We start from the raw sequence: 15,221 nt of genomic DNA on the forward strand, positions 1-15,221 counted from the left end.
TAGAATACCTCAGTAGACCTATTACTGTCAAAAAATTGAAACTGTAATCAAAAGTCTTCCCAAAAGCAAAAACCCAGGTCCAGATGAATTCAATAGTGAATCCTGCCAAACATTTTCGTTTGTTTGTTTGTTTGTTTGCATGTTTGTTTTGCTTTTTGGGTCAAACTCTAAAGAAACATTGACCAGAATACAAAGACCATCTACAGAGTGGGAAAGGATATTCAACCAATACCCATCTGAGAAACGGATGAATCAAGGATATACAAAGCTCAGGTTGAACTCTACAAGAAGAAACATCCAATTTCATCAGAAAATGGGTCGATGAAATGAACAGAGACTTTCTCAAAGAAGAAATATTAATGGCCAAAAGGTACATGAGAAAATGCTCGACATCTCTAATTATCAGTGAGATGCAGATTGAAATAACAGTGAAATATCATCTCAAACCACAGAGATGGGCCCACATCCAAAAGAGCAAAGTTAACCGGCATTGGCATGGATGTGGGGAAAAAGGGACTCTCATTCACTGCTTGTGGGAATGCCCACTGGTTCAGCCCTTTAGAAAACAGTATGGACGTTTGTGAAAAAAATTAGAAATGGAACTCCCATTTGACCCAGCAATGCCACATCTGGGAATATATCCTGGGATGCAAAAAGGTACAGTAGAAATTACATCTACACTAATATTTTCATTGCAGCACTTTTTATAAAAAGAAAGAATCTGGAAAACAACCTAATCCCCGAGAACAGGCGACTGGCTAACGAAACTTTGGTACATTTACACAATGGAATACTATGCAGCTGTTAGAAATTAGTCATGAAATTTGTGTGTAAATGGTTAACATAGGAAGTATTATGCCCAGTGAAATGAATCGGTAAATAAGGGACAGATCAGTAGAAGTACTGCACTCACTTGTGGAATATAAAATAACCAAAGGGAGACTAACACCCAAGGATAGTAGAGATAAGGACCAGGAGGATAGCTCCACGGCTTGGAATCCAGCCTCACATGATGGGGGAAGAGGCAGTTGAGATAGAGAAGGGACCACCAAGTAAAGGATGCTTGGAGGGTCCGCTCAGGATGAGAGATGTGTGCTGAAAGTAGACTAAATACCGAATATGAGGGCTATTTAATACCTGTATTGCAAACCACAACAGCCAAAAGGAGAAAGAGAGGAAAATGGAGTGTGTGCTACAATAGAGGCACAGGGATGGGGTGGGGATGGTGGGAGGGATACTCGGAACATTGGTGGTGGAGATGGGCACTGGTGGAGGGATGGGTACTTGATCACTGTAAGCACGTAAATGTGTAAGTCTGTACCTATACCGCATGGTGGTTCATTAAAAATAAATAAATAAATCAGAAATGTATTACTCCCCTAGAAAAACAAGTATTTTGAAATTCTTTATTATGAAAACTATGAACTAATTCTTCCCTTTTCTCGGTGACACAGTATTCATGCAGAACTTGGCAGCCATGGCAGAAAATTCTTCTTTATAAGATACTGTTTCAGAATTTCTGCGAATAGTTCATTTATTTGGGTTACAGCCAAAAATATTCTATTCAAAGACTTTGTTCAACAGAAAAATTCTGAACAGTGAAACAATAGAAATTTCCCTATTTCAAAAAAATCAAAAGGCGCCATTCTAGTGGCCATTCTACAGTGTTGCTAAGGATGCATTAAAAAGTCATATCCTTCCTACTGAGGTAAAGTAAATCCAAGAATGAATAGGAATTGATCTACAATCTCTTCATTTATCAAAGTAAACCTCTGGATTTAAAACACAATAGCGCTCTGCCCTGAAGGTGGATTACCCAGAGCAAAGAGCAGACTGCTCTGTGTCAGGACTCCAGCTGAGGATGTCTGGCGCTGAAAAATCTAACTCCAATGTCGCCACTTTTACCCCAGTTCAAGAACTCTTCCGAGCACAGGCCCCATCTTATCTCACACAATATAACAAGTATTTATGTATTAATTTTTTCTTTTAACATGTCTTATCCCCCTCAATCTTCCCCTAAAGTTAACATTACATATATATTCTGCCATATATATTTCATTGGACTAGCTTTCCATAAGCTTTCCGCTTGCTGTGTTCGTTTTATATGAGTTTTTAAATGAGATCTTCATATTTTCTACATATGGTAATATTTCATCTAAAAACTGAGAATAATTCGGGACTGAAACAATAGAACAGAGGGTAAGGCATTTGCCTGGCTTGTGGCCGACCTGGGTTCGATTCTCAGCATCCCATATAGTCCCCTGAGCACTGCCAGAAGTAATTTCTGAGTGCAGAGCCAGGAATAATCCCTGTGTATCACCGAGTGTGACCCAAAAAGAAAAATATGGGGATAATTTATTAATTTTAAATTAGATTTTATATTTTTTGGTTGCATAATTGTTGCATCTTGTACTCCCAATTTTATGGAGTATTGGAGATACTATGAATATGGAGTGGAAATAGGTGGCATCCTTGGGGCTGTAGCGATAGCACAGCGGGTAGGGCGTTTGCCTTGCACGCGGCCGACCGGTGTTCAGTTCCCAGCATCCCATATGGTCACTCGCCAGTGGTAGTTCCTGAGTGCAAAATTAGGAACAACTCCTGAGCATTGCTGGCTGTGACCCAAAAAGAAAAAAAAAATAGTGGGCATCCTTCCCTTCTGCTTAATCTCAGAGAGAGTCTTTAACCATTGAACATGTTAGCTGTGGGAGGGAAGAGGTGGGTAGGGTCCAGTGCTAGTCTCTGAATGGGGTAGGAGAGGAGAATTAAATGTACAAACTCTGCCCTAATGTATGATTATAAAAAAAAACTGGGTTTTGGCAGAATCACTCATCCCCTTGCTTGATTTGCTCGAGAGGGTGGCAGGAACGTCTCTATTAGTCCCTGTAGCGTGCTATTGTAGCCCAATGGTGTCTGCTCATTCCAGAAACACGAAGAGCATCAAACCATTCGTTTAGGGTCTTGAGAAAGAAGTACGACCATCTCGTAGGTGGGCAACCAGGTTTTACTTTGATATCTGGTGGAATCCAGTCGGTAACGTCTCTAGTCCAGTGAAATATATATGGCAGCCCTTTGGACCCTGCTGCGGAGCGAGCATGATGGAAGAGCCCAAGGAAGCGCCCTTGGACTCCAAGCAGCCCACTGAACTAATTCTGGCACGTGATCGGAGACCCCACAGCGGGCTGAAACAGTGGGAACCGGGCATCCCCCAATTCTTTTAACCTCTCTCTCTCAACTCCTTCCTCCCGAGCACAGCGCAGGGGCCGCGGCTTTCTGAGCGCAAAATGGAGACGCCGAGCCTCTCTCTAGGTTTCTCCATCTTATGAGCACCATAAAAGGGTAAAAGTTTGTAGTGATGTTATTTCTGGTTGTACTTTCCCTGGACTTTATACTAAACCCAAAACTGCGCGGCCGCTACCGCGGCCGCGCGACCTAATGTCATCTTAACATCAGCAATATGTAATGGTTCCATTTTAATGGGTCGGACTTTTGTGGGAGATCCTAACAAGAATAGTAAGTCTGTTGCTGAAATATTGAAGGCAATCAAAGTGGTAGCCATCTCTCTAGACTGAACTAAGCTATATCCCCACGCCGGCGGAGAAGAAATTTTCTTCTTTCTCGGGAGGAAACGCGGCGTGGCGTCAACTATAGTGTGATGTCCATTAAGCAAACAGACCTGGTGGCGTGGGAATGGGATATAAGGGGAAAAACTATGTACATGGAACAGTGGGACGCTGGTGGAATCTCGAGCCGGAGCCGATACCAGCGCAAGACCTTCGGTTCCAGAAACTGCTTGCAGACACTCTACTAGTCTATCAACTAAGCCAGAGCCCCAGGCCTGCTGATGATGGGAAATAACCATCCTTTTCAGTTTTCGTTTTTTTTTCCCTTGTCAGGCAGCGTGGCGATTACTAAACAGGCATGAACTCGGTGGCGTGGGGCAAGGGGGAAAAATAAAAGTTATGTAACAAACAGCAGGACTTAATATCTCTATATTCTTAGCAGTGGAGAACTGTCAAATGCCTCCTTGGCAATAGGACTGTCTTTTTCTTTTTGGGGGGAAACCCCAACAACAGTAGTGAGTTGTGTGTTGAAACATGGAATGTAATCGAGATAAGGCGTAAATGAAGTGAAACTTATCACTTACAAGGGTGGGGACTGGGGAGGTGGGAGGGGGCGGCAGGTATACTGGGGGGGTTGGTGATGGAAGATGGGCACTGGTGAAGGGAAGGGTGTTTGAGTATTGTATAACTGACATAATCCTGAGAACTATGTAACCCTCCACATGGTGATTCAATAAAATTTTAAAAAAAATAATAACTATGGGGGTTTAGTCATTTGAATCAAGGTAATTGGAAAAATTTTTGTGGAAAAAGAATTAGAATCATGAAAAATTTAGATGTAGATTGATAAAATTTGCCACCAAATCTAGATAAAATGCGAAAAAAATCCCATAAATTTTAACACTCAGTGGAAATGTTCGCAGAGTTGTTAATGACTGATCATATTATCTAAGTAATTTTGATGCTTCTATTTGAAAAAAATATGGTTTAAGGGAAATTTTTTTCCTAAAATTAAATGAAATAGTAAAAATTGTCAGTGAAAATTTAAATGTGCTAGATCTTTTCATCACACATATTCTCATTCATGAAAACATATTTTGTTTTTAAGATTTCAAATGTTTTCAACTTTTGGTTTGTCACAAGACTTCCACAGTGTCAAAAGGATAAAGTATGACACAAAAGACGGTTGCACCCATAGCTTATGATTTCCATGTATTATTCTGTTTTAGACAATAAACCAAATTCATTGCTTGGTTCTTTATTGAAATTCTTTTCCTTTTCTAGTAGTAAAAATTTAATTTATCTTACAACTGCATTTGAAGTTAATTGATCACTATTATTTAGGATATATCAAATTCTAATCTTGTATCATCTATATTATTTGGAAGGTTTTGTTTCTCATCCCATTATTTTATTGGTTAAAGTTATAATAGGTATTTCACATTGATAAGGCTTAAAAGTCAGATATTGTGTTAATTGCTTAACTTTTAATTTTTATATAAGAACTATGAGAGTGGCATAATTTTATCTAATTTTTATTCATGAAAAATTGGGCTGAGAGGTTAAAATAACCGCCAAGATCTAGAAAGAGAGACCTGGAACTGATGCTATACAGTGCTATACCACACACCTAATAAAGTTTTTTGTTTTGTTTTGTTTTGTTTTGTTTTGTTTCGGGACCAGACCTAGCAGTGCTCAGGAATTACTGCTGGTGGGGTTTGAGGAAACATTTGTGGTCCTCGGGATAGAACCAAGGCTCATGGAATTCTAAGCAAACACATATTTTTAAACACATTATAGAACACAGAGACAGTTCTGTACTGTCTCTCTGGCCCCATGCTCACATTTTAGCTCTTTATGCTTAACTAGTTTCCGTGAAGTTTTCTAAATATGCAACTTTAATTTTCTTTCTTTAGTGCATTTGTTTCCATTGTTATTAATCAGTGAACAATAACTAGAAAATGGAGACCAAGAAGCTTGAATTTTAAATTTACCCAGAAATTGTTCATTTCATTTTTCTAATATAGGTGGATAAATTATGTTGACAAAATGTATTATTTTATCTTCAATTATTTTTCAAACTTTTAAATGCATATTTCCATGTTTTCTGCTATTACTATGTATTCATTTAAAAGCATCTTAATCTACCTATCCATGTTGGAAATCATTTACTTTTAGCGATACTAAAAGTTCTTTGAGAAGAAAAAAAGCAATAAAACACCTGACTAAAAATTTGCCAAAGGAAAAAAAAAGAAATATATATGGCAGAATAGATATGTCATATTACCTTGAGGGGAAGATTGAGGGAAACAAGATATGCTAAAGGAAAACTTGCGAAGGAGGATAGGGTGAATATAAGCTCTTCTCTGAAAAAACTTAATGGAGTCCAGTTCCCTATAAATATAGACGCATGCTAATATGATATAGAAGGAACATTATTCTGACCCATATACTGAATATTGCATTACATAATTGTGATGTCTTGTGCGGACTTTTTAAGTACTTTTGGGTTATAAATAATATATTAGTAAATTATCCTGTTCTTATAGATGCTTCTAAATTACTCTAGTACTGCTTACATGTGTATTCATCTCCTGGAGTAATAAACAAAGTTAATGACACTCACAGTGGACACGCATTGTACACCTGTGTGTGTGAGCATGCACTATGAAACAAATGCTATCAAGGATTCAATGGCATGCAAAAATAATTTGAATTTTATAGCTCCAGAGACAAAGCTGAGAGAAGTCACTTGACTTATTGAGAACCAAGAGTGAATGGCCGACAGACTCTGGCATCCAGTCCTGTCTGGAAAGACATTAGCTACATTGAAGTTGGAGCATATCTCAGTATTCCTCCCTCCAGCTGGAACTCTGGGCAGGCAAACAGCTGCTAGGATGCCCCTGATACCTCGGTCACTCTCAGGTGGCTTCACAGGCTCAGAGTCTCCAGTCCACCCACAAGCCCCTCCCCAAGATCTCACTGGATGAGGCAATTATCCTACTTTCTCCTTAACTAGGAGCTTAGGGACCTTTCACTTCGTCTTCTCTGTTTATAGAGTTCTATTCTTATTTCTTTGGAGTCAAGGACGGACACAGAAAGCCCAGGCATTTATGGGTAGAAGGATGCTGTCCTCTTGCTCATTTTTTCCTGGGTTCTAGGAGAGAAGCTGATCAGAATTTTAATTGGATACAAGATTAGAATTTACTGAGCTACCAAGAATTGCTGAGGTTGAATGAACTGGAATTCTAGGTGAGCAAAGTGTGTCTCATGTGCTTAGAGGTCTGTACATGTGTTTAATGTTCAGTGCTATGTGCAAATACCTCCTTGGGTGATATGGATACATTAATATTTCTTCAAAAGTTGTGTCTTTTTATGTGTGACATCTGACTTACAATATAGATCTTTAATAGGGAGAAAAAGATAGAGGGAGAAAGAGAAAGAGACTTAGAAGCAGGTTTGTGCGAATGACTTATAATGATTGTCCCTCCAATCAGACCACATGCACCAAATAAACTACCATTAAGCAGATGCAGAGCAGTTCTGAGTGTGGTTTGGGGTCTCATCATCAACTATCAAAAATTTTATTCTCCTTTAAACACTTCCAGATTCTGTTGTTTTACATAAATAACAGAGTTAAGTAAAGACATTGCAGCATCTGAACAGACAAATGTGTGCTCACTATGAAGTAAAATTTGTTTTTTCTTTTTTTTGCTTTTTGGGTCATACCTGGCTTTGCACAGGGGTTCCTTCTGGCTCTGTACTCAGGAATTATTCCTGGAGGTGCTCACGGGATCATATGGGATGCTGAGAATTGAACCTGGGTCAGCCGCATGCAAGGCAAACACCCTACCCCCTGTACTATCTCCCCAGCTCCTGAAGTAAAATTTCTTTAATAGAACCATGGGCAGCATAGGAGAAGAAGCTTGAAATCAGGCTTGAGGAAGTTTGGAATCCCTCGAGTAATCTCAGGGATGCTGCGATAGATGATATTTATCTTTGATAAATATCACTGTAGCATTTTCATCCCATTATTAATAGATTTGTTTAAGCAGGTATCAGTAACATCTCCATTGTAAGACTTGTTGTTACAGTTTTTGGCATATGGAATATGCCACAGATAGCTTGCCAGTCTCTGCAGTTTGGGCGAGATGCAATTGGTAGCTTGCCAGGCTCTCTGAGAGGAACGAAGAATGAACCCAGGTTGGCCTCATGCAATGCAAAGGCCCTACCTGCTATGCTATTTGATAAATAAGGATCCAGAAATGTTCACTGTACTCTATTCCAATGTATATAGTTTCAGCAGTTTAAGGAGAAAAGTTTTGGATGTGTCCTAATATCCAAATTTCCATAAAATCCTGGCAAATGACTAGATTGACATGACATAATACAAAAGTGAGCACTCCTTTACCCTGAGACTTTTGATTCCTTATGAACCATTATAAACTTAGTGCTTTGTGTAGCATCCAAAAAAGTTAGGATCTTCAAAGCATTTTATATATTGGGTATGAGTGATAGTACAACGGGTAGTATTTTTGCCTTGCTCAACTCCGGTCTGGGTTTAATCCCTGTCATCCCATATGGTCTCCTGAGCATCACCAGGAGAAATTCCTGGTGCAAATCCAGTGCACTCAGTAACCCCTGAATGCAAAACCACTGAGCATTGCCCAAACAAAACATTTTATGTATTGAAATCGATAACAGTACATCAATTAAAATTTGTAAATAAAATAAAATAAACCTTTCAAAAGAGGAAATATTGAAATTAAACCAAAGATATTATTCTAATGAATCACAATGAGGTAAAGTTACAGACTTATACACTTCCATGGTTGTATTTCAGTCCTACAATGATCAAGTACCCAACCCTCCACCAGTGCCCATTCTCCACCACCAATGTTTTTAGTATCCCTACTGTCCTCCACACCCCATTCCCCCCACCAGCCTCTGGCAAGCGCATTCCCTTTTACTCTCTCTCTCCTTTCAGTGTTACATATTTCAGTCAATGTACAAGTGGCCATCATGTTTGGTCTATAGTCTATTCTCAGCATGCATCTCTCATCCCCAATGAGCCTCCAAGCCTCATACACTTAGTGGTCCCTTCTCTATCCCAGCTAAGTTTTTCCCCAGCAAGTGAAGCCTGATTCCAAGCTGTGGAGCAAAGTTCCTGGCCCTTATCTCTGTTATCATTGATTGGGTGTTAGTCTCTCATTCCGTTATTTTATATTCAATAAGTGAGTGCAGTTATTTTATGTCTATTCCTCTCATTCTAATTCATTTCACTTAGCATGATACTCGCCATGTTGATCCACTTGTGTTAGAAACGATGAAATCATAAAAACATTTTTGGAATTAGCAAAACCACCTTCTTCTTTTAAAATGAAATCTTACTATTGATATTAGAGTGTAATATACCACTGGAACCTGATGGTACAAACTGTGGTTCATGTAACCACATGTGATTAGTTAAAATTTAATATTCTCACATACAGTTGGCTTTAGTATGATGTTACACTACTCACTTTCCATACGTGATTTCCCTCTTTCTTTTATCTTCAGCAAAGACAAAAGCAGCATGATGAGAGAAAACGAGACCAGAGTTTCTGAATTTCTTCTCCAGGGTCTCCCTATTCCACCAGAACGTCAGGATTTCTGCTTTATCCTCTTCCTGCTCATGTACCTGACCACAGTGTTGGGGAACCTGCTCATCATCCTGCTCATCCGCATAGACATTCGCCTCCACACCCCCATGTACTTCTTCCTCAGTATCTTGGCCTTCACTGATGTGACGTTCTCATCTGTCACTGTCCCCAAAATGTTGATGGACATGAGGACGAATCACAAATCTATCCCCTATGCAGGGTGCATTTCTCAGGTTTTTTTTTTAATATTCTTTGGCTGTACTGAAAACTTCCTTCTTACAGTGATGGCATATGACAGGTATGTGGCCATCTGTCAGCCGCTCCACTACACCACCATCATGAGGCAGGAGCGATGCATTGCTCTAGCAGCAACATCCTCGATCCTCAGTTGCTTCCACTCTTTGTTGCACACCCTCCTTTTGGCCAGAGTTTCCTTTTGTGACAATATTACCATTCCCCACTTCTTCTGTGAACTCACTCCAGTCCTGGAGATCAGCTGTTCAGACATTTCACTCAATGAACTGGTCATTTTCATTGAGGGAGGAATTTCTTTTTATCTGCCATTCTTCAGTATCTTGGGCACTTACATCCGAATATGGGCCACTGTCCTGAAGAATCCCTCTGCTAAGAAATTCTTCAAAGTCCTTTCCACCTGTGGTTCCCATCTCCTTGTTGTGTCTTTATTCTATGGAACCATTCTTAAAGTTTATTTTTTATCCTCTTCATCTTCCTCAAATAATCAAGATATAGTTGCTTCTGTGATGTACATGATAGTCACACCCATGCTGAACCCATTTATCTACAGCTTGAGAAACAGAGATATAAAACAAGCTCTTAATTTGCTCGCTAGCAGAGTCAAGTTCTGTTGTCAAAAAACTTAATGTGATTGTATTACCTGCTGTGCATTCAAATAATCAAGGAGACTATCATCCTAAAACATCTATTTTTGTGTTCTGTTGAAATTGTGTTCACATACATCTCTGAGATATAGACATATTCATTCCTACCACTACTAACATGTACCAGGTTTATTCCCCAGACTGACTTTCAGTGACTATACCAAGGAATTATTAGAAACTATGATGCCTTATTTCAGCATGTTTAGAACATTGGATTTGGAATAGAGTAAAGATACCAAAGCTAGGATTAAAGAAGAAAAGTCCCCCAGGTCTACTACCTCTCCAAGAAATGCCACTCTTATTTTTTTCCTTTACATTGTAAGGATTCAGGAAATTATGCACCTATAGATTGTCAGAAAAAAATAATTGCTTATATAAATCAGATTTTCCATTTAAATATTCTGAGCTTACCATTCAAAATTTTCCATTTAAATATTCTGAACATCCTATTCAAAATACTCTTGGATTTACTTACAAGTAAGGAATCCTGCCAGTTCAATTAATTCTGTTATTTCTAATAAATTAATTATTTTTAAATGTTACAAATGTTTTAAATCTTGATACATTTGATAGTTACATTGGATAACTACAATAGTCATGACATGGATATGTCTGAGTATGTGTGTGTGTAAGTTCAACATGATACACACCTTCAATATTTTCACTTTGATTGTATATTCATGTGATTTATGATTACTGGTAGTGTGAAAATTCATGTGGGAGGAATAAAAAAACATATTTTCTGAGACTGAAAGGTTATATAACATATATTTGTGTAAAATTGCATAATTTTTTTATATTTGTGTAAAATTTCACACCATCCCTTATATAAAACTGTCACTGTTATCCCATTGTTCATTGATTTAGTCAAGAGAGCTCCAGTAATATCTCCATTTGTCCCTGTCTTGAGGTAGTGTAGCTCGATCGCATATTGGGTGCTCTCTCATGGTCAGGGTATGGAAGACCGTCATTGTTACTATTTTTGCATATTAAGTACACCACAAGAAGATTGCCAGGCCCTGCCATGTGAGTGGGATACTCTCGGTAGCTTGCCCGGCTCTCTGAGAGGGTTGGAGTTTTTTGGGGTGGCCTCTAATCGCCTTACAGCTCTTCTCAGTCAAATTATAATATTTCCCTCTATAACTTGTTGCTTACTGTCTGAACCTCATCAAATACGTTGTGGTAGTTACAGAATGAGTATGAAGTGTCTTAAAATGTGGCTTTCCTGACCACGTGGTCTAGGAATATGTTCACTCATATGTGAAGATTGTCCTAAGCATGTGGAAAGCGGCCGGACGTGTGGTGGCAGTTGGGTTGTTGAGGTCTGCTGCTGAGGCTGGGCCTCTTGGGGTGGGGAGGGGTCTCACTCATGCCTCACTGGGGTGCCCCTAGTGAAAATATCCTGGCACAGAATTGGTGGCATGGTTACGGGGGCCTCATTTTATGCTAAATTCTGAGAGAAGCAACCCTCAGTTCTGGACTGTGGCCAATGAGACTATCTGGTGCCAGCAGGAGGTGGCTTATGGATGTGATCCCTGGGTTGCCGGAGACTAGTAGAAGCAGGGAGAGGATCTCTGCTCCTGGGTCCCATTGAGCCCAGAGTTTAGGTCACAAAGTTCTGCATTACCTGGGTTCCGTAGGGCTTATTCATGCATGAGGTTCAGCCTGAGCGTGGAGAAAGTGTGAAAGAAGCTCATAGGAACAATAGACTTGTATAGTAAAGTCGCTGGTTATAAAACCAAAACACCAAAGTTTATGGCTTTCCTATGTACAAATAATGAGGGAAAAGAAAGCAGTATGAAAAAAGAAATCCTGTTCACATTCATGCCTCAGAAAATCAAGTACCTTGGAATCAGCTTAACTAAGCAGGTAAAGAACCTGTACAAAGAAAACTACAAATGATACTTCAAGAAATAAAAGAGGACACAAGGAAATGGAAAGATATGCCCTGCTCATGGATTGGGAGAATCAACATTGACAGAATGGCAATACTATCCAAAGCATTATACAGATTCAATGCGAGCCCTATTAGGATACCTATGACATTCTTTAAGGATATGGATCAAACACTCCTGAAATTCACATGGAAAAGAAAACCCCCACTAATAGTTAAAGTAATTCTTGTGAAAAGAAGATGGGACGCATCATCTTCTCCAATCTCTAACTTAACAACAAAGCGGTAATAATTAAAACAGCATCGTTTTGGAACAAAGGAAGAGCCGTAGACCAATGGAACAGGGTTGAATATCCTTACACACACCACCAAATACATGATCATCTAATCATCTAATCGTTGATGAGGGGGCAAGGAAAGCCTCTTTAATAAATGTTGCGGACAAAACTGGACAGCTACATGTGAAAAATGGCTCAGAACTCGACCTAACACCATGCACAAAATTCAGATCAAAATGGATTAAATACCTGAACATCAGACAGAATCCATCAGGTACACTGAAGACAAGGTCAGAAAAATCCTCAATGACATTGATGCTAAAGGTATCTTCAAAGATGATACACCACTGAACAAGCAAGTTGAAACAGAGATGAACAATGGGAATGGCTTAAACTGAGAATCTTTGTACCTCAAAAGAAACAGTGACCGGAATACAAAAACAGTCTACAGAATGGGAAAGGATATTAACCGGAAAAACATTTGATATGTTTGATATCAAGGCTATACAAGGCAATAGTTGAATTCTACAAGAAGAAAGCATCCAGCCCCATCAGAAAATGGGGCGAGGAAATGAACAGAAACTTTCGCAAAGAAGAAATCTGAATGGCCAAAAGGCATATGAAAAAATGCTCTTCGTCACCAATCATCAGGGAGATGCAGATCAAAACAACAATGAGTTATCATCTCACACCACAGAGCCTGGCACACATCCAAAAGAACAAAAGTAACCGATGTTGACTTAGATGTGTGGAAAAAGGGACTCTCTCTCACTGCTGTCAGGAATGCCAACTGGTAAGCCCTTTTGGAAAACAGTATGGACGTTTCTCAAAAAATTAGATATCGAGTCCCATTTGAGTCATAAATACAACTTCTGGGAATATATCCTAGAGATGCAAAAAAGCATAGTAGACATGATATTTGCACTTGTATGTTGATTGCAGCACAGTTTACAATAGACAGACTCTAGAAAAAAGCCAAGTGCCCGAGAACAGATGACTGGTTAAAGGAACTTTTGCACATCTACACAATGGAATACTATGCTGCTGTTAGAAAATATGAAGTCATAAAATTTGCATATAAGTGGATCAACATTAAGAGTATCATGCTAAGTTATGTGAGTCAGAAATGGAGGGACTTCATTTTTTTTGTTTGTTTTAAGCCTAGAACATAATTTTATTTTTTTATTTTTTTATTCTTTAATTAGTGAATCACCATGAGGGTGCAGATACAGATTCACATATGTTAGAACTTGTTTTTGCCTCATTCAATGTTCACAAACACATTCCTCCACCAGTGCCCATTCTCCATCACCAAAAAACCCAGCATCCGTCCCCCCCATGCCATCTCCCCTCCACCTCACCCTGTCTCTGTGGCAGGGTACTCCCCTTTGATCTCTCTCTCAGAAATGGAGGGACATTAAAAGAGAAAAAAAGAAAAAAAAGAAAGTTGGAGAGCCAAAAATAGGATAGTTAATAAATAGTAAGATACATTGAGTTATTATGAAAAAAAAGAAATGGAGGGACAGACATAGAAGGATTGAACTCATTTGTGGAATATAAAATAACATAAAGGGAGACTAACACCCAAGGACAGTAGAGATAAGGACCAGGAGGAATGCTCCACAGTTTGGAAGCCACCCTCACAGGTCGTGGGAAAAGACAGTTCAGATAGAGAGGGAACCACCAAGTAAAGGATGCTTGGAAGGTCCGCTCAGGATGGGAGATGTGTGCTGAAAGTAGACTATAGTCTGAACGTGATGGTCACTTAATACCTGTATAGTTAACTACAACACCCAAAAAGCGACAGAGAAAAGGGGGATGTACCTGCCATAGATACGGGGGGAGTGGTGGATAGGGTGGGGGTAGGGGGAGGGATACTGAGAACATTGGTGGTGGAGATTTGGCACGGGAGGAGGGATGGGTTCTCGATCATTGTATGAATGAAAATTAAGCACAAAAGTTTGTAAGTCTATAACTGTACCTCACGATTATTCATTTATAAATAAATAAATTAATAAATAAGACAATCTCTGGCACTTTAGGGAGGGCACCAAACCCAAACGCCCCACCCTACTCAAGCCAGATAAATAGTCACCGGCCAACCCACACTACCTCCACTACCCAGCCACCGGCACACTCCAGGACGCTCTCCTGACCACGCAGGCACTTCATAATACCCATTATTCCCGCACCATATTTGGTGGGGTTCAAATATGTTGTGAACCATTATAACACCTCTAAGGGCTATTGGAGGTGACCCTAAAAGCCTCCATCCCACTCGGAGAGCACAGCAAGCTACTTAGAGTATCCCACACACATGGCAGAGCCTAGCAAGCTACCCATGGAGTATTTGATCTGGCAACAATAGTAACAACAATCAGCTTCATTCACTTGACACAGAAAGAGCCCCCAGTATGGCAGCGTTAAGAAAGATGAGCAAGGAGAGGCTGAAAAAATCTCATGGAAGAACTAGACTGCCAAAACAAAGAAAGATTAAAATGATTGTCTGTACTTTCAATGCACATAAGCTGGCATCAGAAGCATCCATCGAGGACCTAATGGTACAAGCACAGAAGATCAAGTATCATTGGTTTGACCGAACCGAGAAGACATCAGTCACATCATGCCATTTTTGACACTGGAAAAGAATTGGTCCTTGGAACATGGGACAACAGAGGCATCGGTGATGTCGGTGTCCTTGTCAACATGAACTTGGCCATGAACATTGATTCATTCGAATACCTAACATCCCGAATCGGATGATTACAGTTGAATAGATGTGGCCCACTGCCTGCAGTTTCTATCTTTGTCGTCTACACACCAACATCCAACTATGATGAAGAAGAAATTGAGAGGTTCCACATGGAACTGGAGAAGTTCTAAAAAGAAGACCACACCTTCTGCAAGGTCATTTTTGCTGATTTTAATGCCAAGATAGGTCCGAT

At 39.6% G+C, this 15,221-nt stretch overlaps 1 protein-coding gene across 1 annotated transcript; it reads left to right on the forward strand.

The window, feature by feature from the left end:
• The first annotated feature begins 9,138 nt into the window (after positions 1 to 9,138).
• On the forward strand, positions 9,139 to 10,086 carry LOC101544010 (olfactory receptor 1J4-like). Its single transcript, XM_004613542.2, has one exon. It carries the CDS (start codon positions 9,139 to 9,141, stop codon positions 10,084 to 10,086), a length of 948 nt encoding a protein of 315 aa, XP_004613599.1.
• The last annotated feature ends 5,135 nt before the right edge of the window (positions 10,087 to 15,221 follow it).

The sequence above is a fragment of the Sorex araneus genome, chromosome 1, assembly GCF_027595985.1.
Source record: "Sorex araneus isolate mSorAra2 chromosome 1, mSorAra2.pri, whole genome shotgun sequence".
NCBI classification, from domain to species: Eukaryota; Metazoa; Chordata; class Mammalia; order Eulipotyphla; family Soricidae; genus Sorex; species Sorex araneus.

Coding starts and splice junctions, on each gene's coding strand:
- LOC101544010 (XM_004613542.2), top strand. CDS start 9,139: ATGATGAGAGAAAACGAGACCAGAGTTTCTGAATTTCTTCTCCAGGGT.